Genomic DNA, 26,550 nt, shown 5'->3' on the forward strand with positions numbered 1-26,550 from the left:
GGAATGTAAACAAAAGCATAAAGCGGTGGTGCAGGCAGAGGACTGAAAAGTGCCCTTGTCGTCCTCTCTTCAGTCTCCAGCACACAGCTACTCCAGCTACGACTCTGGCAAGAATGAGAGTGTGGACCGGGGTGCAGAGGACCTGTCACTCAACAGGGGAGACGAAGATGAAGATGAGCATGATGAACACGAGGATGCTGAGAAGGTGACCGAGACAGACGGTGTAGAAGCCGAGAGGCTGAAAGCGTTCAATGTGAGTCCCCCACATTGTGTGGCTGTTCTGACCACTTCACCTTCATGCCGTTGCTTGTTGGTCAATGTGACTATTCGAGAACCATCTTTGTTTAATTTTCAGAAGGATTTTTAAAGCACGTGAAACACTCTTTGATGAGCAGACACCAGAATTGCTGTGTTTTGTTTAGAATTCGAAAGCCAAATGGGTGCTGAGAACTGGAATTATGCTGTATGAGTATGCAGGTCCGCCTAGGTCAAAGGGGGCTCAACCTAGTCCTCAGATGGTTATGCCTGTTTGTCCTCAGTTATTTCCTTTGTTTTCTTAATTGTGCATGACAAAAGAGTCAACTGTTGATTCTCAGAGATTAGTCCACTGTGCAGTGTGGCGATGTCTCAGTCCCATTTATCATTAAAAGCAGATGTAATGGGTGCTCAGATGTCCTGGTTCTACTGTTATTTCCTGATATTTTTTTTTCATTTTTTTCTGTCTGTTTGTCTGTCTGCTTTCCTCTATCTCCCTATCCTTCTCTCTTTCTCTCTCTTTATATATATTTATATACTTAATTCAGCCATTTAGAAAATCTTTAAAAGAGTGTTTGCTTAAAATTTCTGGCTTTCCATTTGCAAAATTCTCCAGTGCATAAACCAGAAAAAGAATAATTTTCCTCTCGGTAATCAAGACAGGAAGCTAGTAACAGAAGAGAGCAGCCCTCCAAACCCTTCTCCTCTGTCTCCCTCTTGCCAACAGATGTTTGTCAGGCTGTTTGTAGATGAAAACTTGGACCGAATGGTCCCAATCTCTAAGCAGCCCAAAGAAAAGATCCAGGCTATCATTGACTCATGCAGGCGACAATTCCCTGAGTATCAAGAGCGTGCCAGAAAACGTATCCGTACTTACCTCAAGTCCTGCAGGCGGATGAAAAGAAGTGGTTTTGAGATGGTGAGTTATAAACTGAACACAGCCCTAGATTCCATCCAAACCCCACATGTAAACCATGGCACTATTTTGTTTCCATCTTAGTGTCTTTATGTTTATTTTTCCATAACGTCAGGTCAAAGGGGTTTTCATTTGCTCGTGTTTCTCCCCACTTTCCTTTCCATCCTCCCCAAGCATTTATCCCCTTTGTTTATATAAAAAGGACTCTCTTGAGAGACCAGTGCTCACAGAACCATGTGATAACATTTCATAGAAAATAAGGACAATACGAGAGAAAATCAGGGAGAAGCCAATTGTCACATGTCATCTGTGTTTGTTTCCTTTCTGTTACTACTCAAGTGCATGTGAGGTGAAGGAGACTTCCACTGAAGGTGCACTTGTTGCTGTAGGCATGTGAGAACGCCTGTCTTTGGAATGTCGAGAAATGAATGCATGTGCTGTCTAACGAATGACGAGCTTAGGAAATGAAAGGCCTCAGGTGTCAAACTAAATGCTTGTTGCCCTAGGAATAATAGCCTCACGTGATAAATGAGGCTGTCCACCACCCTGTTCCGTTGTGCCGGTAGGAGATGAGTTTTCCTGACATTGTTCACTTTGGGGTAGAAACTAGTGAACAAAATATTGTGAATTTCCACTGTGTTTTTATCTATACAAATCCAATGAACATTGACATTGTATGCTTGATGTTTGCCACATTTCAAAGTATGTGCGTGTGCATTCTCAAATGTTAGCTGCTTTATTTCTTTCAACAGTTACTGAAGCTCCAGCCTAGGGCTCAGCACACTACAAGGCAAGCAAATGCTCTGTCGCTGCACCATAACTCCTGCCTTAGAAGTATTTTAAAAACTTTGATCATTTTGTTTTCTCTCCTCATACCTGAAAAGACTAAACAAAACTTTAGATCACTAGTATTTGTGATCTGGCCTTCTGGATGTTTCAGTGTGATGGGTTGAAGTTGCTAAACAAGAGATAGGTTTCAATGTAAGGCTTTATATTTGGAATTTCATGGAGGTAAATTCTTATGAAATAAATGACAGTAAAGGCAAGCCCATCTATTGTCAATTTTCATATTGCTCTCCAAAGCAGAGATGCTCTCTCCTGTACTGGAGAACCATGCTGAGCATCTATTTAGGGATTCTGCATCCACTACCTCCAACTGTCTGCTTTGGGTAAGTTGTCTCTCCTGCCTGTGCTAGGTTCCCCCTCTTCAGACCACAATCATCCCAGTGCCTAGTTCTGGGAGCATTCCCATCTGCTAGTACAGACAGTGTTTCCTAGAAATCCTTGCAAGTCATTTCTGGCACAAAGTAAGTCTTCAAAGAATCTGAAACAAGAAAACATTATCTCAGTGTGTGGGTGCACCCCTCGCGGTCCTGAGTTCCATGCTCGTGCTCTCTCTCCTTCTGCTCCTGATTTGGACCTTGAGATTTCAGTCCTGTGCTCCAATTTGGGTCTCTGTCTCTGTCTCCTTTCATCGCTTGCTGAAGGTTAATATTCAGGAGGATGCCTATATGTTTTTCTTTGGGTTCTCCTTATTTAGCTTCTCTAGGATCACTAATTATTATTCTGATCCTACTGCACACACTGGCTTTGTGGGAGCCTAGGCAGTTTGGATGCTCAACTTACTAGACCTGGATGGAGGTGGGGGTTCCTTGGACTTCCCACAGGACAGGGAACCCTGATTGCTTTTCGGGCTGGGGGGAGACTTAATTGGGGGAGGGGGAGGGAAATGGGAGGCGGTGTCGGGGAAGAGACAGAAATCTTTAATAAATAAATAAATTAATTTAAAAAAAAGAAAAAAAAAGAAAACATCATATCTTATTGATTTATCATCCAAGAAAATTTCTTGTGATGTTTTTATTCAGAAATTTTAGAGCCTTTCAAATACAAATGTGGTTCTTAAGATTTTTACGTTAAGCCAGGCGGTGGTGGCGCATGCCTTTAATCCCAGCACTCGGGAGGTAAAGGCAGGCAAATCTCTGTGAGTTCGAGACCAGCCTGGTCTACAGAGCTAGTTCCAGGACAGGCTCCAAAAACCACAGAGAAACCCTGTCTCGAAAAACAAAAACAAAAACAAAAAAAAAACCAAAAAAAAAAGATTTTTACATTAAATTGAAAGTTTGCAGTACACGAGTCATTTAATAAGCAAAATGGTAGTGCTAAGTGTCCAGATTTAGATAATATAGGTAGTGCTAAGTGTCCAGATTTAGATAATATAGGTAGCAGAGTGCAAGAGAGAACAAGAAACTCACTTGAAGAACATGAACTAGTTTCCCTGTTATAGATTATCTAATATTATGTTACACATAACAAAGACTTATAAGGAACAAAGTGATCTCACATCACAAAGTTTACTTTGATATTGGATTTAAGCTACTTGACAGTTGGTACAAAAACCCAGTTGTTGGAAAAGAGAGTTGGCTCAGCCTCTACAGCCTAGGCTCACAAATAAAATTCCCATTGGTAGCTAAGTATAGTTTAGCCTATACAACACATATATTCTCCTTTTAATAAAATGAAAACATAAAAATCGCATTTATAAATGTTATTTTTACAAGTATCTGACACTACTTATCTTTCAATGAGATTTAGAGATTCTATCCTTCAGTAAAATTATTTTTTCTTGGTATATACTATTATATTAATCATTCTTTAAAGGAAAGAAATCATCATTGTACAGAATTCATAATTTTTCTAAGATCTATTGTAGACATTGCATTATATAAAATATTGTTATTTTGTTGATTACATGTATTTGCTTAACACAGGTGTCTATTAGTAGAAATTTCTGCTGTGTATGAAAGAAAAAATTAAATTAATACAAAATATAAGTTTTACATACTAAACTGAAACACACTACCAAGAAATATTTAACCTTTAATATTTTCTATCTATTCAGCTTTTGTTTATTCAGTGTGTCTCATATAAATAGAACTTCAAAGGTAGCGGGGAGAAATGTGCCACATTCGGCTTGTTGTTGCTAAGGAAAGACTACCATTTCCTGATCATGATTCACTGAGATGACCCCTTGTCTGACATGAAGTGCTCAAATGCAAATTGCAGGATCTGCTGTAACTACATCAAAGATGTAGATGAAAATGGACTCGGCAACTTAAGCCATTACTGTCCTTTCTGTTACTAAATTCTCCCTAGTAAGGAACACTCCTATATAGGCACTCTTGAATGTTTCTTTCACTTTCTGTGCCTGTTTCTTTACTATGAATAAGGAATTTGAATAGGATTTCATTCTTTTTCAAAGTCATCTTACAAGAAAAAGAGAGAATAAATAGTGAAAGAAAAGAGGGGAAAAGAAAAAAAGAAAAAAGAGAAGAGGAGGTGCGGCTAAAATTAACGAAAATACGCAGTCTTAACTTTTAAATGTTATGTAAGATGACTTTCAGGATTTTAAAATTCAAAATATTAAAACAAAAAGAAGAAACTTAGTCATTTTCAAAAAAAGTATATTTTTATGTGCACCTTGTTCTATAAGATGTATCAAGTCAATGAGGAAATCAACTCATTTTTAAATACATGTAAAGGTTACTATAAAGTGTAGGCATATTTGAAGGAGATTGGGTACCAATCAATAGGCTTAGTTCTTGATTTACTTGGGGTCCCTGGGACCAGAAGACCACATAAGTACAGAGAAACCCAAAACCTCTGGATTACGAATTTCTTGTTGACTTTATGAAATCCAAACTGAGATTCCTACTTTGTGCTTTATCACAACACAAATAATTGAGGATCTTAATGTTCACTCTCCTTTTCTGCCTCTGTCTATACAACATCTATTCCTGTTTAATATTCATGTCATTTTTTGTTGCCCACTGAATTTAATTAGAGTTACCTGCATGAATATAGATGTTAAGCAATTACGTACTTAAGCAAGGGCAACTTACCAGTGACTACATTATTGAAGAATGTGACTGTCCCTGTCACAGCAAGTGTGATGTGACTGTAGGTCCTCAATGAGGGGCATAGCCTAGTGAGCCTCTTCACTGTCCATGATGGAATGTTGATGGACCCAATCTTGTATAGGTCTTGTGCCTGTAACCACTGATGCTCTGACTTCAACAATCATGTCCTGAAGACGTCTTTCACAGAACTCTTTCCCATCCTCTGTCCCTTCGATGCTTTCAGCCACCTCTTCTGCAATGCTCTTGGAACAATGGAGAGGGTGATATCAATGTTCCATTTAGGGCTGAATACTCAACAGTTATTTATTCTCAGTACTTTCACCAACTAGGAGTCTATACATTAACTGTCATTTGGCAGAAGGAAGTGTCTCTGGCCAAGGACATTAGTATTAACCTCTGGGTGTAAATGTGGATTTTAGAAGACTGAAACACTTTTAATCAGCTTCATTAAACACATTAAACAAACATTAGAATATATGTACATAACTACATATATGTGTATATATATGCATGTATGAGTTTTTATTTTCCTAGAATTATCCAGACCTACTAAATTTTGATTGATTTAGTAGAAAAAAAACATTGTGTTGTGTTCTGCATAATGTTTCCAACACATGAATTAGAATCACTGCAAAATTTTCTGGCCACAAATTTCCACCAAGTCCTTATCACCAAACTCAAACCCTGGCATCTTAAGCATTAAAAATAGAATAGAATAGAATAGAATAGAATAGAATAGAATAGAATAGAATAGAATAGAATAGAAGAATAGAAATAGAAATAGAGCTTGTTTAATGAAAAATAAACCTAATAGTTTTGATCCACTGTCCAGTCAGTATTCTCAGACTGTAAAAACTCAGTGAGTTAAGCAGCCACTAAATTGAACTTTCAAAAAATATCGTGTGTTAAATTGTTATTGATTTCTACTGTGTGGCTTTGACCCTTAAGTTACTTCAGCAACTGTTCTCAAGAACAGGAGTTAGTCATTCCAGGAAATGAATCAGTTTCTCCAAAGGGCTGTGATCTTAAATTCAATAATAGCTATACTAGAAACTGACAAGAGCAAGCCTATAATAAGACAGGATTGATGCTTACCAACATTCCTCTTGTACTAACTAGTTCTCCTTTTTGTTTCCTATATTTGCACGGAGACCTTTGTTGTGTAGACATATAAGTGTTTCTGTAAAGCTCACATGAAAATGTTTAGTAGAAATACAGTAAAAGTGGCTTTTAATGCAATAACCTCTTCTATCCTCAATTGTGTCCTTACTGATATAGTCCAAGTAATATAGACAGCTGAATTCAATGACCTCATCTCCTTTAAAAAAATCACATTCCTGATTGTTTAATGAGAGATTCTTTGCTTGTGGAAATAAGCCTTATTCAAGTATTTTTTATATAAAATTTTGCTGATGATGCAATCCACATAATTACTACATACGCATTCTAAAATACTTCATTTCAAAAGATCCTCTTAGAGTTTGATGCAGGCAGAAGCACTTATGAAGAAGCAGAGTCTTGCCTTAGTCCTCACCGCCAGGGCTATCAGCGTAGTGTCTTCATTTTTGGACCTCTCTGTCAGGAAGTCTGAGCTAGATGTCGTCAAAGTCTCAGCAGTCCTGTGTCTGTGTCTCTGTACATACTTCCATCTTAGTTAGCATACTTGTTTTAGGGGGAACGTTAGGCAGCAATTTTTAAAGGGGCAAGGAAACAGTGGAACTCTGAAACTAGCAGAAAGCGATCCTTTAGTGTTAAAGAAAATCTGGGTTTTAAGTAGCGGTTTCTATGCTTTTCTTGTGCTTGGTACAGGCCACACAAAGCAAAGACCTTGCTTTCACTCCCTGATGACATATCACAGGCTACAGTGGTATCTCCTCTTCACTCTCGAGCACGGTTGACAAACGTGTATCAAAAGACTGGATATGGTTGAGTGAGAAAAGGCCTAGTCTCACAAGTCTGATGACATGAATTTGATCCCTAGAACCCATATAAAAATCTAGATACGGGATGCACATCTAATTTCAACATGCCAACAGCTAGACAAAGACAGGAGAATCAATGGAAGCTCTTGGTCTAACTGGTTCAGTGTGTGCTGCACAGCAGATACAAGAGCCAAATAACCTGTGCCTTAAAGGTAGGCGAGAACTGACCCATGGAAACCGCCCTCTGACTTTAACCTGTACCTTCTACAGTGTGCATCTGCTCGCTCAGTCTCGTTCTCACACTCTCCCTCTGTCTCTCTCCCCCCCACACACATATAATTAATTAATTAAAATAGCTTAAAGTGATTCTTTTTTTTAAAAATATTTATTTACTTATTATGTATACAATATTCTTTCTGCCTGTATGCCTGAAGGCCAGAAGAGGGCACCAGATCTCATTTCAGATGGTTGTGAGCCACCATGTGGTTGCTGGGAATTGAACTCAGGACCTTTGGAAGAGCAGGCAATGCTCTTAACCACTGAGCCATCTCTCCAGCCCGCTTAAAATGATTCTTTCCTACTGCTGGATTGATTCTTAGGAAGGACATGCGACTCCTTTGCACCAAATCCCACCGTTGTATTCCATACATCAATGCCTAGCTCTTTATCTATTGCTCCCCTGCCTCCCCATTTACCTATGTTATCTTTGGGGAATGGCATTTTAATGCATACTTGGTCATGGACTCTATGACACCCTAACCACAACTGCAAGTTTTTCTCAGTGCACGGTACTCTATTCTACAGTAGAGCAACAGTCTTGGTAGAGGTTTGGAATTTCATTCAAATGTTGATCAGTTAGGGTGCTGGCACACTGGCATCCTTACTTTTCATCACACATTTTCTCCATGGCTACTTTATCTACCAAAACGCTACCTGCCACTTTCTAGTTGGTTTATGTTGGATAACATTGCCATTGTCATTTTCACCCCTGCCTAAAAATTCAGAAGGAGATGCCATTGGTCACCGAATACTGTTTATTCTTTCTGTGGTAAATTTCCAAATAAACACAGTAGTGTCCTATGTCAGTCCTTCATGTCTTGTGCCTACCTTACTGCACAGTATTCTAGTTGCCTCCTTGCTTGTACCTTACACAAGTCTGTGTATTCACTCTCCTTAAATGGAGCAGAATTAATGTAAAAAGACACCTGGAGATTTTTACAGCTTCATGTCTTTTTTAAGAAAAATAAAATTCAAAGCTATAAAAGTAAAATAATTGATTGTTTTAAAAAGTAAAGTCTGGTGTGGTGGCGCACAACTGTAAATTCTGCACTCTAGGTGGGAGCAGGAGGCTTAGGTGTTCAAGGCTGCTCTCCTTGATATTTAGAGAGTTCACGGGCACCCTGTTATCCATCAGATGACTGACCCTGTCTCAAAACTAAAACAAAATAAATCAAAATCTAGAGTACAAGCAATGAATGTGAAGAAAAGTGGGTGTGTAGATAGTTAGAAAATACACTACAGAAACATTTGACACCCCTGAACCTATTTCTCTTGACATCTCTATAGACACTTTCAGATTCACTTGCGAATCAATGCTGCTGGTGAAACTGGCTTTTTCTCCTACCTCTGACTGCTTCTAGGAACTCAGCACTAAGGAGGCCCACTCTATGACCCCAGGATCTTTGATCATAGAGTACCTTCCTCAATTTTGGCTTCCAAAGTATGCAGCTTCACCATCTCAAAACATAGTAAAAAATCTCGGATCTTAAACGTAACCTTTTGAAGCCAGGAGATCTTAGTTTAATTCCTGTGTTAGTTCAGTTCCTCTAATTGGATCATAATATATTTCAGAGACTCGGTTTTCTAAATGAAATGGCCGTTCCGTTGGGCCATTATGTGTGATAATGTATGTAAATGTTTGACTGACAGTCACATAATTATCTACTTTTTCTTCTAACACCGTCAAGTTTTTTTTTCATACCACAGTCTATCATAGAGAATTATTGTTGCTTTCCTTAATATTTAGTCTCTTGTTCTGTGGATTTTCTCAAGGATTATGGTTAACCTCTACCCATTATTTCCTATATGTGTTTGAATTAAATAATAATTATATGGCAATATATTATATATACATAATATATTATATTAACAAATATACCATAATTATTATTTAATTCAAATATATTTGTCACAATAGCTCATCATAAAATCACTTAGTCTAAACATGAAGTTAAGTATTATAGAATAACTCCTACCTATACCCCTCATCTTCCCATTATAGACATAAATACGGAATGAAATATGAATTGAAAAATATCTACCACAAAATAAAAACAAGTCTGATGGAGGAAGGTCATTGGTTAATTGGAGGAGCGGAAGGACCTCCCGCAACACAGGTCAATATCTAAGCTTGTAAAAGAGCTATATAGCCACAGTTATACACACAGTTACTGGAATAGGATAGCAGCCTGGAAGATAGAGTCAGAGAACATGGACAGAAAAAATTGGGACTGGAGGCTGAGCGATCATCCAACTCAGAACGATCAGGCAGGAAAGTACACTGAGAACTGTGTGTGAACTGAAGACCTTCCCCACAAAATAGCTGCTACTTCAAATAAGGGGAAGAAGCCCCCATTCTGTCTTCTGGAAGTAAAATTGCCAGGCATTTTATGCTTTGAATTTAATCCCCTACTAGGTGGGTCAAATAGAATATAAATGTTAATCAAGGAGAGAAGGGATAACCAGAATCTATAAATAAGAAAATTACCTTCTTGTAAGAAGGAAAAGAACCTGGCCATAATAAAGAAAGATCTATTTAGCAATCCTGAGGAGAAATTAGAAAAAAAGGGGGGGCAATATTTTAGGGACCATGATGACAAATTTTCTGAATTGATCAAACCATGAAGCCTCTGGGTGGGGAGGTAAGAAGTCAGCTTCATACCTAACCAACAAATAAATCAACTTTGTACCTAATACTAACACAATAACACAAGAGCAGCACCAAGAAATCTTTACATTTACCAGGAAGAAAGAACTATTTGGAAGGGGAAAGACCATCATACTGATCACATTGAAGACTTGTCCACATAATGTCAGAAAGGCTCGTAAAGTAAACTACTTAGTAAACTACTAAGAAAAATATGCTCCACAGTTTAGTCTTTGCTTTTTTTTAAGCAAAACTCCATTTAACTTACAAATTAATATTGAGTAAACTCCACGTTAATTGTGAGTAAAGGAAAATAATAGAAAAAGCAACCAGCTTCATAAAAATACTAAAATTTCTTCTCACAAAGAAAGGTCAGAGCAAGGAGAAAAATATACCCGGAAACAATGGGCGATTAGCAGCACTGATGACAAGTAATTAATGGAGGACCCTGATTTTATATCCAGTGAATTTGCATTCTACATTTTGGCAAATTGTGGGTCTTGCTTCCTTGAACCTCAGCTTCCTCATTGGATAAAATGAAATGATAATACTTATCATAAAGACGAAGACAAATATTGCTTGAAATAAGAGGTGCCAAAGTTCCTGCCTGGCACATGAGAGAGTGAAATCATGTCTTAGACCTGAGGTTAAATCCGCTTTTATAAATCCACTAGGTGTCTCTACCTTATGAATTAATAGGAATGGACCAGATGTGTGCTCATCTGCTAAATCACCTTTCTAAGAGTAATCTCCAGTCTCTCTCTTCTACGTGCAGATTTCACTTTCTGTGCATCTTCTCTAGTTTTGTCTTATTGTCGTTACCAATATATAGTCTCAGCTCCTGCAGTTTCTGACTACTGTGCTTTTGAACTTGTGTATCTCTGTGCCATCCCCACCATCTTCCAGAGTGCTAGTGCTTGCTCCTGACAGCTAATAGACTGCATTCAACTGGATTAAACTTGTGAGTGAAGAAGCGAATGAATGAAAAGATATTGAATAGCCTGTTACTTTGTGATGGAAAGGAAGTGAGAGTTAAGTGGCTTTTACTGTGTGACAATGCTTCAGTGTCTTGGGAGTTAATTTCTAAAACCTGCTGCTAACTAAATGTCAAGATTCATACATTTAAAAATTAAATTTTTCCTCTAAAGATGTTTGCCTGATACTTATTTTTAACTCCTCTTTGACTTTCAGCACATTGATTTTTTTTTTTATGTAAGTGGTAAATATTGTGAATCAGTAGTTACAGTAGTGACCGTCTTTGAAGAGAATCAATCTGTAGTTAGTGGTGATGGGAAAAGGTGCCATGATGTACAAGTCTGTGTTGTTACATGTAATAATATATAACCAAATGTTTGCAGATGTAGGTGACGTTCCTAGTGGAGATTAGGGCGAACTGGTTAGAATTGATAACACGGTATTTTCATTATCTTGCATATTGGCCAATTCTAATATCTGTTGGCATTAGTCAAATGCTGCTGCTATGAGTGAAGCTGCAAGACATTAATTTCCAATTTATTTATGAAACACCATTGTTCATGACCATTAATATTCAAAAAATCAAGGTCAAGACACATGAATCATTAGTTCATAAATGAAAGCTCTTGCTTGAAGTCTATGTGGTGGTTCATATCAGTCATCTCAGCACTGAGGGGCCATGGAGAGGGATTACTGTAAACTCAAGACCAGCATCCACTATAGTAAGGCACTGTTTCAATACATCCAGAATGAACAATATAAAGTAAACTTACATTAAAAGCCAAAATACCAATTATTTTACATTATACTTTTGTTTAAACTATAGTTTTAAGTTCCTTTAAAATTAATCAAGGTAATTTTCTCAAGATAATGATGCCAGTTCTTCCCCCATAAACCCCTTGGCCACAGCTGATGTTTGATTTCCTTCCATTCTTAGCTGTGTTTCTCTGTAGTAGTTTATCTGTCAGATTGTTCCTTTCTATCTGCTAGAAATGTTGTCCTCAGCACTTCTGAAAACTTGCAGCCTAAAAGCAATCCTCTAACTGCAAGTTTCAGGTCCCCCAGAAAAACACTGAGTCACCTCACCTATTTGAGTCATATGCTGACCTCTTGGGCCAGATTCTGGGAACCAATCAATGAACTTCCATAACTTCCTGACCAATACTCAGGAGGCCAGATGAAATCAGTACAGCTTTGTTGCTTGTCATTTTTATCAAAACTATATTAAAGACACTACTAAGGACAGCCAAAGTACGATTTTCATCACATTCTCAAGTCTTGGTTTAAAATCTCAAGTTACCTGTAGTTAAGGTTTCAGATGACACAGCCCAGAGACCATGGTGGAATGCAACTCTGCTTATTGTATGGCACTCAGAGTCTGTGCACCCTGGGAAAACTGCGTAAATACAACTATGTTAGCCTTTCAATACATTCACAGAAATTGGGAATAACATTAAATATTCACTTTGCCATGTGCTTATTAAGTGTTTTGAAAAATACTTCAGAATTCCTGAAAACAAAGTATAAATCTATTACTGATGTTTTAAAACCTATGTGTTAGACGCTGTACCAGTACAAGCTAGAAGTTATAAGCATTAAAGTTGTATATGTTTCTCTCTGAATTTTAGAGTTTTTTGACTTATAAATTACACTTATTAAACACATTTGTTGAATAAAAGAAGGTAGTATTAGCTTGGCTGTTGTGGCTCACACTTTTAATCCCAACACTCAGGGGTAGAGACAGGCAAATCTCTGTGAGTTCGGGGCCAGCATAATCTGCAGATTGAGTTCCTGGACAGCCAAGGATACACAGAGAAATCCTGTCTTAAAAAACAAGACAAGGGGCTGGAGAGGTGGCTCAGCGGTTAAGAGCATTGCCTGCTCTTCCAGAGGTCCTGAGTTCAATTCCCAGCAACCACATGGTGGATCACAACCATCTGTAATGAGGTCTGGTGCCCTCTTCTGGCCGGTAGGAATACACGCAGACAGAATATTGTATACATAATAAATAAATAAATATTTTTTTTAAAAAAAAAAGCAAGACAAAACAAAAAACAAAAAACAAAACAAGCAAATAAACAAAGGATGATACCTGGGTCAGTCCAATACAGTCAATAACTTATCTCTATAATACTAGTGTCTATGAACCATAGAGCCCATCAAATAAAGGGGGCCTTTTAGGAGCTTAAATTTTTATGCAGCCTTTATGATTATGCCTTTTTGCATTGATATACCATTTGGGGAAACAGTGTGTGTTCACATCAAATAAATAGCATGTTCCTTAATAATGATTTTCTTTAAGTAACCAGAAGAGAAGGGAAAACTCTTAATTCACAGATGCTACCTAAATTTTCATCCCTGAATCATTTTTTCTAAGTGTCTTGGGAGCACATTCTATTCACAACCTCGGTGGATATCATAGCTGCTTCTCCATGTGTCTAATACTTAACTGAGGTGCATTTAAGAAGTAGAGTTTGGAGAACACTCTGATATTATCCCATAAGTAGATTTATATTATTGAATTTTTGAAACTTTTGTGTAATTCTACAGTATCTTAAATGTATACCCAAACACCAGTGCATCTTAAGGTTGTTTTATATGTATTTCTAAAGCTAAAACTTGGCACCATTTGTTGCTACATTTCCCCTGGTTCTGAAAAGGAAGATATATCTCCATGGTGCCAACAGAAATCACATCTTAAGTTCCAATTAAAATGTGACTTTTTTAACTCCAAAGCTCCATGTGACCATTTAGCCATCTGTTGGGTGACACAACCCCACTGATTTGAACCTAGATAATTATGACTGTAGGAACAGTGCAGAGAAAAGTTCAGCTCGGGATCCAGTGGAGAATGACTGTTAATTATGAAGAGATAATTACTAAGAGTTTAGCTCACATGGAGGGGGAGAAATAGCAAATTTCTGGTGTAGGTATAAATCACACACACACAAACACACACAGAAACATTTGTCTCATCTCATTTTTTTTCTTCTTTTTCTCTTACTTTCTTTCCTTCCTTCTTTCTTTTCTTTCTTTCTTTCTTTCTTTCTTTCTTTCTTCCTTTCTTTCTTTCTTTCTTTGGTTTTTCAAGACAGAGTTTCTCTGTAGCTTTAGAGCCTGTCCTGGAACTAGCTTTTGTAGACCAGGCTGGCCTCGAACTCACAGAGATCCACCTGCCTCCTGAGTGCTGGGGTTAAAGGCGTGTGCCACCACTGCCCAGCTACATTTGTCTACATTTTAATCAATGCCAGGAATATTCCTTTAAGATACATGCACCACATAGTATGTCTACTAAAATCACAGTCACCAGGAGAGGTGCTGTTTTCTACAAATTCTTCCTTAGAGTCTTTGCACTTTGGTTGTGACTCATTTACCACATGAAAACATTTGTACTTATAACCAGTGTTAGGAATAAGGGAGGGAAACCTAATCTTTGCCATTGTTAGAATATGAATAAAGCCCTTAGCATATTCTAAAGTTACATTACCACTAGAGAAGAAAAACTGGAATGGGTCCTCAGCTTTTAAGTTTGACGACAGAAGGGAGGAGAGGACTCAGGGTACCATTGTGCCCTCACGTAATACCACAGAATATTAGATTTATTTTCTTCTCACTTTCTTGATATGAATAACTGATCTGGGAAATAAATAAAAGGCAAATCATCAAGAAAAAATCAAGCCAATGGTTTTTACCTTGGCTATAGTGTCATTAGGTGAGGTATCCCTGAGCGATGTAGTGGATACAGACCTTTACTATGGGCTCACCAGTGTTAGAATCAAAGGCCTCTATGGCTTATTAGTTCATGAGGAGCCTCCTAAGCCTTCACTGCAGCCATGAAATGAAGCCCAACTGCTTGGTTCATGTGAGGTAATTGAGTGGCCCTTTGGATACAGTAACACTAAAAATTTGTGACTTTAGATTGTGGCAGAATGTAGCCTTCAGGAATTAGTGGAGAAGTGTAAGCGAAGGATTTAAATCACCCAAAATAAAGACGCTAGAGAAGTCCAAATGTATTTTTTGTTCAGAAACAGAATGAGGTTAGCTGCAATGATGTATCTTCCAGTTTGTATTTGCTCACCAGAATTATCAGGTGAAAATAATTCTTTACTATAAAGTGTTTACAATTTGCCATCATACATGTGTGAATCCCAGGGAATCTGTATGATTAATGGAGATGGACAAGTCATGCATTCTCTCCAAACTTTGGTTTGGCTTTCTCTAAAGAATGAATAATGTAAATACTTTTTCTTGAAGACTGGAAAGTTAGATGATGAATCTAAGCTTTTTGTATTAAGTTATGTTAATCCCAAGTTCCCAGTAGGAATTATTATTGAGAGTCATCTCAGAATTATATTCACATGACATAGGATTCTGCTTAGAAACACACATAGATTATACATTTGAGACTTGAGGATCTTAAAAAACATCTCACATTGCAAATTGCTAATTCACTTTTCTCTTCTGTCCAACGATCTTGAATAAATTTGGATTATAGTATAAATTTAGGCTGACTTCTATCTGCTTATTTTTGAATTAGCACGTCAGTTTGCAGATAAGGTTTTTATTTCATTAACCATTAATTATTTAGAAGTGCTAATTGCAATACAATGTGAAAGAAAGAATGATGAACTGAAATCCAGGAAGCCTAACTTTTAAAAGTAGGTGTTTGTCCTAGGGCAAATTAATCTATCTGGCTTCCAGTTTCTTCAGACTTCTGAGGAAAACAAACTATGCCTGTGACTTTGTCCCAAAGGCCATCTATGGCTGTCACTTAAGTAGGGCAGATAAAAAAAAATCTATCTTTTGTTTGTGATCAACTTTGTGTCTGTAGGTCTGCTTCTTTCTCCACTCATTAGAAGAGAGTATGATTGCTTTTATTTTGAAGTTAATTTTCTCCCCAAGTCTGAGACTTTTAGTTGTCAGCTAACCTTAAAAGAACAACTTGTTCCACTCAGGTAGAACTCTCTTCTTGTGCCTGACCAGACCAGTCTTACATGTGGGAAAGGCCCTCAATCCCCATGACTTTCTCAAAAGAACATGATGTAAGTTCTTATGAAAAACAGCTTTTACTCTCAGAGCGAAAGCTACAGCTCTGTCTTAGTTCTTTGAATTTCTTTTAAATTAAAGAACAGAAAGAATTTCTATGGAATAATTTCAACTAAAAATATTTCTTGTACTTTCTGTTCTTGTTCAACAAACTCTTACAAGAAATAAAACATACTCAACACATATTTAAGAAACTTGAATGCTCATTAGTAAAATTCAATCAACTTACTTAATTTTATAACTTTTTATATCCAATTTGGAATAAAGATACCCAAAAAAGAGAACTTTAAAGATGACAAGGAACAGAGATATGTATGCCTGTACCCTGTGTGATTGCTACTGATTGGATTAAGAAAAGGAGGATTGCTGGTATGTAACTGAGTTTATCAGCTCCATTCCTGGGACCAGATAAAAGTCTATTAATGCAGATAGACCTTTGTGAACTCATAACCCCCAATTGAATAACACCAGCTACAAGCCAAATAATTTTTTTTCATAATAGAATGCTCTTTCTTCTACCCTCTACCTCTACTATAACTTTACCTCAAAGGAAATTCTGCAGGAAGCAAAACGCATGAGGTTTTCATACGGTTTAGATTCTATTGTTTTGCCAGTCAGTGGTCATAATTTAATGGGAGACTAATTTTATTGTTCAATGTATATTTGACACTGTGCTACATTTTGTTTGCCATACTTGAAGTAGACAGTGAAATGAAACAATACAAGTTTTGTAATGAACTTTTCGTCTCGGTTTGCCTCATTTGACCCTCTCTGTTCTCGAGGCAAAAGCCTGGCATAATTTTCCACAGAAACACGTCTATCATTGCCCCCTACTGTTTCAGGATCTCTCTCGTCTCTGTATTTTAGAAAAGTGACTTTTTGAACCTTATGGTTCTTTATTGTCAGATGTCTAGCCAACATTCCAAACAGCACACAGGAAGGATCAGAAGACAAACCTGGGGCCACCCCTCCTTCTGACCTAGCAAGTATGATCTGGAAGTGGGAACAGCAAGGAAGCAGCTGAATAAAAACCCAAAAGTTCCCTTCTAGGTCATACAACATAAGAGCTGTTACATTTCAATACCACAGAAATTTCTTCCTCTATGTGTTAAAACACAGTGGACTCTATAGCCCTTCTAGAGTACTATTTCAGATGTGAGCGTTGTGTCTCAATTTTCTTTTTTTTAAAAAAATATTTATTTATTTATTTGCTATATATATACAATATTCTGCCTGTGTGTATGTCTGCAGGCCAGAAGAGGGCACCAGACCCCATTACAGATGGTTGTGAGCCACCATGTGGTTGCCGGGAATTGAACTCAGGACCTTTGGAAGAGCAGGCAATGCTCTTAACCACTGAGCCATCTCTCCAGCCCGTGTCTCAATTTTCTAAAGCACATTTTACATGGAAAAGTCAATGAAATGGAACCTATACAATAGAGGCATGTTCACATTTGTAGACAAAGTGAAAAAGGTCTGAATCATATGAGAGATTTCTAACCAATAATACCCATGTGAGGCTAGCGAGATTGTTCTGTAGTTAAAAACTTACACTCAAGTCCAGTGACTTGAGTTCAAACCCCTGGATCCACAATGCATAAGAAAATCCGCTTCTGGAAGTTATCTTCTGACTTCCATGTGCTTCCTGGCACTCACACACGTGGGCTTGGATATACACAATGATATTTTTAATCCAAAAATAAGTAGGTAGTCATATAAATTTTGTGCTGAGGCTTTGAAATCCCTGAAGAGTCATGCTGAAATGCATGCTCGGCTTCCAGGATACATATTTTTTCAATTTCCCAATATTTTATTATTATCTCTGTGACTTAATTTTCATGTGGTTTTTTAATCTATCATTTGCTTATCTTAATTAAAAATGTGCTATATCATTAAGCACTTCATCTTTCACTTAGATGCTTTTGCATATAATTATGTGAAGGAAGAATAGAAAACTTTTTAATGATTATAATAAATGATCTGCAGAGTTGCCCACATTTTATAATTAGCTTAGTTAGGCTATTAATTAATTTCTGTGTAGCCTATGTAGAAGATATATTTCCAACATGTGCCTATAAAATTATTACTATAAACACATATTTAAAAAATAAGGGAAAACATGGATTTAAACACACAGGAAATAATCACACACACACACAAAAAAAACTTTGGGTAGACAGAAATCATTGTGTGGCTGGCTGTGTTATCTTGTATTTAAGTAAGATAGGAAATGTTCTAGGTATATTAACCATATATATTCTTCATAAAATAGAACCTCAGTAAGCATTTGCACTATTCCCATTACAATTGTTTGGCTATTCCCATTACAATTGTTTGGCTTACGGGCAGGGCGTGGTAACAAACATCCATGATTATATTTTTCTGATAAAGAGATGGGAGGTATAGACAGGAGATAACCATGGAAGCTCCTGGACCAGCTAGCCTGGAAAACACAGTGATAATAACAGAACTTCTCAATCAAGGTGGAAGATGAAGACCAATATCTGAGGTGATCCTGTGGCCTCCATGTACATGATGCTCACACACACACACACACACACACACACACACACACATTCATGTGCGCACACTTTTTTAAAAAAAAAATCAGATTCTTTGGCATGGTGTGGTGTCAGGTTTTTGTTGTTGTTTCTTTGTTTTGTGGCAGCGCTGTTGTTTGTTTTTTGTTCTGTCAATTTTTGTGCATTGTCATGTTCATAAAAGGATTAAATGGGCATGTTTATTTGCAAACTATGGTCAGCAGTCTTGCCATTGCCTGTTCATACTCCAAGACAATGATTCCGGATAAGTACTTGTGGCCACGGAGGCACAGGAATGAATGGCGTGTCTGTGTAGCAGCTGTAGCTCTAACCTCTAACTAGCTCTCATTTTCCATCTTTACGATTTTCATTTCCTCTACTGCAATAGATTCTCCTGCCCATGTTGGTGGTCTTCTGAGCTCTTCTGACATGTGGTCTGTTAATGATACTGTTAATAATTTCTCATATTCTTTCTCTCTTCTCTTTTAGTCTCGACCTATCCCTTCCCACCTTACTTCAGCAGTTGCAGAGAGTATCTTGGCTTCAGCCTGTGAAAGCGAGAGCAGAAATGCTGCCAAGAGGATGCGTCTGGATAAAGCCCAGGTACTGAGGAGTGTGGAGGAGTGCAGACTCGGATTGGAAAATGCTATGCTCTGCTGATCCATTCATACCAAACCAAAAAAATCTATGGTGGAAAGAGGGCAATAGCAAAACTGAATTAAGCTTCCTATACCAATTTAATGACTGACTAAGAGGTTCTGGCTGATTGGGTATCATATTATTCAAATTTACCTTGCCGTTTATGACCGTGACTCAAATGTGTTCATTTGTAATGAAAATGAACCTACCTTCAGTGCTGTCTGGTCTGTACTGTCATATACTTCTACACTGCTGGGGCGGGGGGTTACTATACTACCAATGACAATAGATTGTGCTGATGATAATCGAAGTACAGATAATTTCTGAAAGATTAGAAAATCTTAAATGGGGACCTAATCTAATGGATATCCATGTCCTAAATTTACTCTTCTTAATTAAATATCTGAGAACTGTATTCTTGAGGCTTGAAGTGTGTGGTGCAATGGGTGCATATTTGGTACACTGTTCACCGGCGCTTCTCTTCGTAGCTCTTTTAGTTCTGTATTTTTCTGTCTTTCCTTCCTATCCACACAATAGACTTCTCTTCCTCTACTGTCATCCTTTCTTAATTATCCACAGTAAATTATCTAAATTACAGTGTGTTACATTATAAGCTACCTACAAAGGCTTGCTTTATTCTGACTCTTTAAATTTTATACAGTGGGTCCTTCACACTTACTGCAGCTGAGATGATTGTAGAGTAAATTGTTAGTTCAATAGTTTTTCTCAAGCATGCAAAAAGAGCCTTCTATTTCAAGATTAGAATATCTTTTAGATATTTCAGAATGGCATTATTTTATGTACTGATTATTATAAAATATTATGTATTTAGAGTCCAAAATTGCAAAAAAAAAATGAAGCCTATGGCTAAACAAAATGTAGTATCAATGTTCGATAAAAACTATTTGAAAATGCCAATTTTGGAATTATTAATGGTGATATCAGTATATATTTGTATGCCCAACTCTTCAGTTTAGATGATTTATCATCTTTATATTGGTGAAATTTATCATAAGGTAGGGTATAGTACTATACACATTGCCATCTGGTTAGCATGTGTATTTGTAGAATAACCAACCTCACTTTGCTTCTCATATCTCCCAATAACTGATTGACAGCCAGGTAGGTCATATCTGTGTGCTTCAGTCTCCTCATGAGAAATATTATTTGCAACAGTCCTAATTCTCAAGAGTTGAAACAAGCACCTTAAAAAAAGAGGACTCATGATACATCCTAAGCATTTTTTCTGGTAGCAAAATAAGCAGCAATGAAGTCGACCTAGAAGGTTCTCCTATCTAGGTCCTTTTTCGTTATCTTAGTAGCAGTGAAGCTAGAGATAAGCACCAATAGTTTAATGTCTGATGTAATAATCTCTTGTCAGACTAAGTCCATTTGAGAAAAGATCTTAATTCTAAAAACTAAAATGTTCAAATTCTAGAATTAAAAGGACTTTCCTGCTTGACGGACAGTCACATGCAGCACCTACTGACTCTGGAATATATTTGCACTCTATAGTAAGCTGTAAAAAAGATAAAGACATATATTTAACTCAGAGTTGTTGTGATGGTTTGGTAAATCTTTATATAGTTAAGTGTCTATGCACCATATGCTTGGTTATCTCGAGCGGTAGAAACGCCACACTCACTTCGCTAGTCATTTACTGTTAACCTTTGTGCTGTCACTGTTAAAGGTCGTTACATAAGACTAGTGCTTGTTTTCTCAGAGCACCCACCAATTAAAGAAAAACTACCAGCAATATTTAGGGATGAGATTGCCTGCTACTGTTCCTTAGACTGGGATGGGCAGGTACCAGTGACCCCTTGACTCTGCTCTCAGATTTTCAATTCTATTTTTCTTTGTTTGCTAGAACATGGTGATCGTATCATGAAAAGTTGACTACTTTGAAATAGGGATATATACATTTAGAAGTCTCAAGATAGATGTAATTCTTGCCTAAATAGGTTTACAAGTCTTAAGATGCATGTAATAAGTAAGAAACCAATGTATTAAATTACATCTTATGGGTTGAGAAGATGGCTCAGACAGTAAGCACTTGCCTTTTATGCATTAGTACCTCGTTTCAATCCCTATAACCTACAAACAAAGCAACAGGAAAACCCTGGGCATAGTGGCAGGTACTGTAGCTACAAAGCTGGAGAGGCAAGATAGAAAGGACCCTGGTGCTCTCTCGCCACACAGTCTAACCTACCTGGTGAGTTCCATACCAGTGAGAGACTGCGTCAAGAGGAGAGTAGCTAGCACTAGGAAACGATTTCCAAGGCGTCCTCTGATATCCTGCTTCATACACATACCCACATGAAACTGAATGAATAAATTGTATTTTATAGTTTTTTGTAAATCATTTAGACACTTTACAAATACAAAAACCCTATTAAACTAGTAGTAATATTCACATAAACATGAAGTGCAGGTCCAGACAATATGAACACCGATGTGAGGTGAAACTGCATGAAAACAGTCAGCTATGTGTCTCAGCTCTCAGAGCGCACATTGGAGTCACTGTGACCCTAAGATAATGCAGGTATCCCAAGAAAGGGCCAGAGCCTAGTTACATGCCTTGAATCCTAGGACAGCACATAGAATTAGCATTTCACAAATTTTAAACCATTTATTCTTATGACAAGTTCTGTAGGTCTCATCTGAGATGCCACATGGAGACTTCTATGGCATCATTCTCCTCCCTCCTTTCTGTTGACAGCATCACTCCAATGTTGGATCCAAATCTTTGTCTAATTATGGGCTCTTGGCATTGAAACCATGCTTTCTTCATGTACCTGTAACCAGGCTCACAATGCGTAGAATTTGCCCATGGTTTAGAGGTTTATCAGCAGCAGCTGACTGAAGTAAAAGCATAAAATTTCAAAACCTGAAAGGTCAAATTCTGTTTTTGTGTTAAGCCTCACCCTGACCCTTCGTTGCCATTGGCTGGCCACATAGTGAGCTCTAATTATGTATGTTCTTCATCGTTTATGATGTTTGATGAGTTAATTGGATTTTATGGAGCTGTTTGATCAATGAACATGAAAGATGTTATGGATGTGCTAAATTCTTTCCTTCAAATGTCCATTTCATAAAATCTATGCAGCACAGGCCTGAAGCCAGCCAGTGGCAAGGTCAGAACTGAGAGCTTCATCAGACATCAGAGTTCATGGAACTGAAGGGAATCACTATGCACAGCAGGATATATGCAGGGTTTCTGTCTTGCATATGAAAATATGGAATTTGTTCATGATTAAAAAGAAATCCTCCCTCGTTTGGGTACTGGGAAAAAAAAACATGAGCAATGTCAGACTTCACTTTTTCATCTCTGACAGTGAAAATTTGGAACGAGAGTTTCCTGTGTCTCTCTTGCTCGTTCTCCATTCTTTATCATTCTGAGTTTCTGCTGTTGTTTAGGGTTTTGGTTGTTTGTCTGATTTGCTTTTCGATTTTTTCCTTTAAAACAAAGTCTCACTCTGTAGCCCAGGCTGGCCCCAATTGTTTGGTGATATTTTGGGTTATGGACAAGTCCCACCAGAAATACGCTTAGATGTTATCTAGGTTACAGTGCATTTAAAAAGATAAACTGGGGCAAAAAGGGACAGAGTGACACCAGATCCTAGCTGGCTGCGTATTTCTTGTTTATGTCAAATTTTTGTGATTTTTTGAGGAGTGACACACATTTTGTCCACATGCTTGATCAGTGATTAATATGAAGAGTTTGGAAATGATGTTTTTTTTTAATGTATAGCTTCCATTCTTCGAATTGCATTCATTGATAGTTCTAAAGAAGGGTTCACCTAAAACCAAGCGGTTGGGGGCTACCCCCCACCCCAAAGCATTCTCGAGTCTCCTGTCCTTGAAGGAGAAAGTGGTGAGCACCGGGGGATACCCCTTTGTGCAGTTACTGAGGAAAAGTGGGGAAAGGATGCTTGAAGGGGATGTAGCACCTGTGATTCGATTCAAGAACCCAGTCGGTGGGATTGGCCTGTTGCTTAAATACTTTGATCTAATCAAAAGTGAGGGAAGAGAATAATAAAATGCTGATTTTCTCCTAAGTTAAAACAAATTATTGTCAGATATCCTGCTTGAATTTATGGGCTCAAGACTTAGAAATATCTATAAAGTCCACAGTTCCTTATTGTATTTTTTTTAACATAACCATGATGCATTTACTGAAGTCTACATTTCTTCATGATTTCTCCCTTGCTCTGCTAGGGTGCTAGTGAGTGGACCTGTTAGTAGAAGACATGCCATTATGGATGCAAACACTGAAACTCTAGCTGTGCATGAAGAGAATCTTCATACGTTTTATTTTGTCTTTGATACATTTGAAAACTATCAAAAACACTGACTGAGACAATTTTGTCTTTTTAAAGTCCCCACCCCCGTGTGTATACATGTGTCAAGACACATGCGTGAAGATCAGAGGACAACTTCACCTTTTACCTTGCTCTAGAATAACTTCTCTTTGTTATCTACCTTCACATATGCCAGGTTAGGAGTCCCACGGGACTTGGGAGAGGTTCTTGTCTCCTCCCCCTTATTCTGATTTGGGAGTTCTGCTAGTACAGATGCAAAAGCTCTCGGCTTTCTCTGATTTTGTATGGGTTCTGGGAATCAGGTGCTCATGTTTCCAGGGAAATGTTCTACCCAGTGAGTCACTAGCCTCGTGGAACAGATTTTGAGCTAAGAAGCCTCTTCATCATGTCTACAGTTTTAATTCCTTAAGACGATAAGCTTGACCACACATTGAATTGAAAGCTGTATTTTCAGTAGATTTTATTATTTAACTACAAACTGTTGTAGTAACTGAGATATGACTTGAAACCTATTTTCTGTGTTTGCCAATGCCTATCTCCTTGTCACTATTCCTGGATCTTAAGTATGCTCCTAGCATTTTCCTTTCTTACAGCCAATATTTTGGAGAAAGATTTATGTTTTCAAATCATTTAATATGTTTCAACATTGCTTCTCTATGTATAGGATAAAATATATTAAATAAGGAAAACAAAGCCCCATTGAGGGTAACTGTAAAATATTCTTTGTTTTATATTTTATGATTAATTTTGGGCTCTGTATGGTACAGTATATGTTGCCAGACAATGATGTCCTAATTAATAAGGATATTAATAGCAGACACATAAAAGGATACAACATTGTCTGAGACATCTTAGACTATGGCCAAGGAAATTGTCATATTTTATGAACCTGGATAAACCAATATTTAGAGACATTGTAAAAATTTCCCAGTGTATTAGGCTTGTTTGGGAAGACACTCACTCTTTAAGATAGCCATCTTGTGCTTGATGATAATACTGACTTAGAATTTTTAAGGTATTTTTCAGTCATATAGCATGAATTTTGACAATTTGAGAAATTAATAAGGAAATGTTTACTAAAAATTCTATTCCCCATTTTATAGCACACTTGCTTCTTACAATTTTTTATTAATTAATTTTTTTTATTTTACATCCCAATCACATTTTCCCCTTTTTCTTCTTCCCCCATTTCCTCCCACCTCTTACAGTTTGATAGACAAAAACGTCTAAATATTATGAGCATTACACTATGCCTTCCATTTCCTCTGCTTTCTGAGAATTTACTCTTTTACCATTAATCTTGTTGGGACTATTGGAAATTTTCCTATTGCTTCATGAATTCCTTTTCATTGACTACTAGGGGCATATTCTACTTATCCTAATACAAATTTCACATACAAACATCATCTTGCCTATTATTTCTAGGACAATTCCGAGTAGCAGCATTCATAATGAATAAATAAATATATTTTTTTAAAAAAATGAAAAGAATTCCCAGGGCTCTTAAAACAGATGAACAGAAGATACATATCCTTGTAATTTTTCCTTTTAAAATCTGATATAAAACCAAATTTAGTATAAATTAACTAAAGTCACAATTATGGAATATTATCCTCCAATATTTATATTAACAATGGCTTAAAGAGAGTAGTAATAGTGATAAAAGAGTATCTCAGTATGTAGATGTGTGGACACTGGAACACCAGAAGGAATGACGAGGTCAGCAGGTGCCTGCTTCTCTAAGTCACATTCATGAGAATGCAGAAACTAAACTGTCCTCTACAAGTGCCAACTTGATGGGTCGGTGGCATAATTCCCAAAAGATGGTAACATTCCAGGCAAAATGATGCAATAGTCTCTTCATTTACACAGGTGACAGGCCTGAGACAGTCTAATACGTATGTGAATGCAGACACTAACACCTTTGATTGTTCCTAACAATCAGTTTAAGTTTTGTCTCCACACATTCACAATGTGCTCTCTGGCTATTTGAATACATCTCTGGGCAGACTCCAGGTTGGTTCCTCTAGGCCTGGTAGACCTTAACTTCTACAAATACATATTTGCCATTGTGTTTTAAAAACTGAGTTTGTTATTCACATTTCACGACAATTGAGGGAAACAATGTCAATGGTGGTCTGAACCAATTCTGCAGAGAAAAATATTTGACTGCAATGCTGTTTCCATTGTGTAAGCAGACTACCTGCATCGCTAATATTCTGTAGTATTAGCCTGATAATGGCTAGACTCAAATATCAGTGGGTTCAGCTGGTGTCCACAAGTGAGAACTTTTGTACGGGAAGTTTTTAAAACTTTATGGTTTTTCTATTTATTTGAACTACTCTTTCTGTAAATATTAAATTATCTGACTTAGTAAGGAATGGTTGATGAAAATTACTTCTAAATTCATCCTAAAATAATTTATTTGGTAAATTTGCATTATTTTCTGATAGGCAAGTTTAGCCAATATAGAAAGGAGGAAAAGTTTCCCAAGAAGCCATTAACATAGCTTTTCCTGACCTTGTTAACTGCTTTATAATATTCGATTTTTAATTCTGGAAAACTATTAAGCCATCATTGCAACTCTCACATTGAAACTAGATAAGGCATCATTTTTCATTAAGAGACTCTCGTTCTATTGAAGATGGGTGAGGTGCAGATGGTACACTGTGTAGATGGACTGTTGGAGACACTGAGGTAGAGTCCTGTGAAGTCTTTCTGGGTACTTGGAAGGGTCTCAAGAGGAGGGACTGTTTCAGCTAGATCTTAAGAAGAGGAGATATTGACAGCAGTAAACCTTCCAGATGTATTCTTGACATGAAGAGCATTTCCAAACAATAGATGTCCTTTGATACCTAAAACAATAATCTCCATAAAAGAAGCTCAGGGTGTGTGTGTGTGTTCATTTGTGCTATGTGTATATACAATACACATGCATGTGTGTGGAGGTAAGGGGCTAACATAGGGTTCCTTCCTCAACTGCTATCTGTCCTATTTTTTGAGGCAGGGTCTCTCTCTGAGCCTGGAGCTCATCACTTGGCTAGACTGGCTGACTAGCAAGCCCTGGGGTTCTCTTGTCTCTGCCTCTCCAG

The 26,550-nt window shown here is 37.4% G+C and overlaps 1 protein-coding gene across 7 annotated transcripts in view; it reads left to right on the forward strand.

Moving 5' to 3' along the window:
• The window catches only part of Nol4 (nucleolar protein 4), a 345,140-nt gene that overhangs the window by 262,017 nt on the left and 56,573 nt on the right, over positions 1-26,550 (forward strand). For 3 of the 7 annotated variants that reach the window (XM_075969224.1, XM_075969226.1, XM_075969228.1), the window contains exons 7-9: positions 74-253; positions 983-1,174; positions 18,987-19,100. In XM_075969224.1, coding sequence (XP_075825339.1) covers positions 74-253; positions 983-1,174; positions 18,987-19,100 — 486 coding nt within the window. The remainder of the gene's footprint in view (positions 1-73; positions 254-982; positions 1,175-18,986; positions 19,101-26,550) is intronic. The other 4 variants (XM_075969225.1, XM_075969230.1, XM_075969229.1 and 1 more) reach the window with 2 other exon arrangements.

The sequence above is a fragment of the Microtus pennsylvanicus genome, chromosome 4 (genome assembly GCF_037038515.1).
Source record: "Microtus pennsylvanicus isolate mMicPen1 chromosome 4, mMicPen1.hap1, whole genome shotgun sequence".
Taxonomy (NCBI): Eukaryota; Metazoa; Chordata; class Mammalia; order Rodentia; family Cricetidae; genus Microtus; species Microtus pennsylvanicus.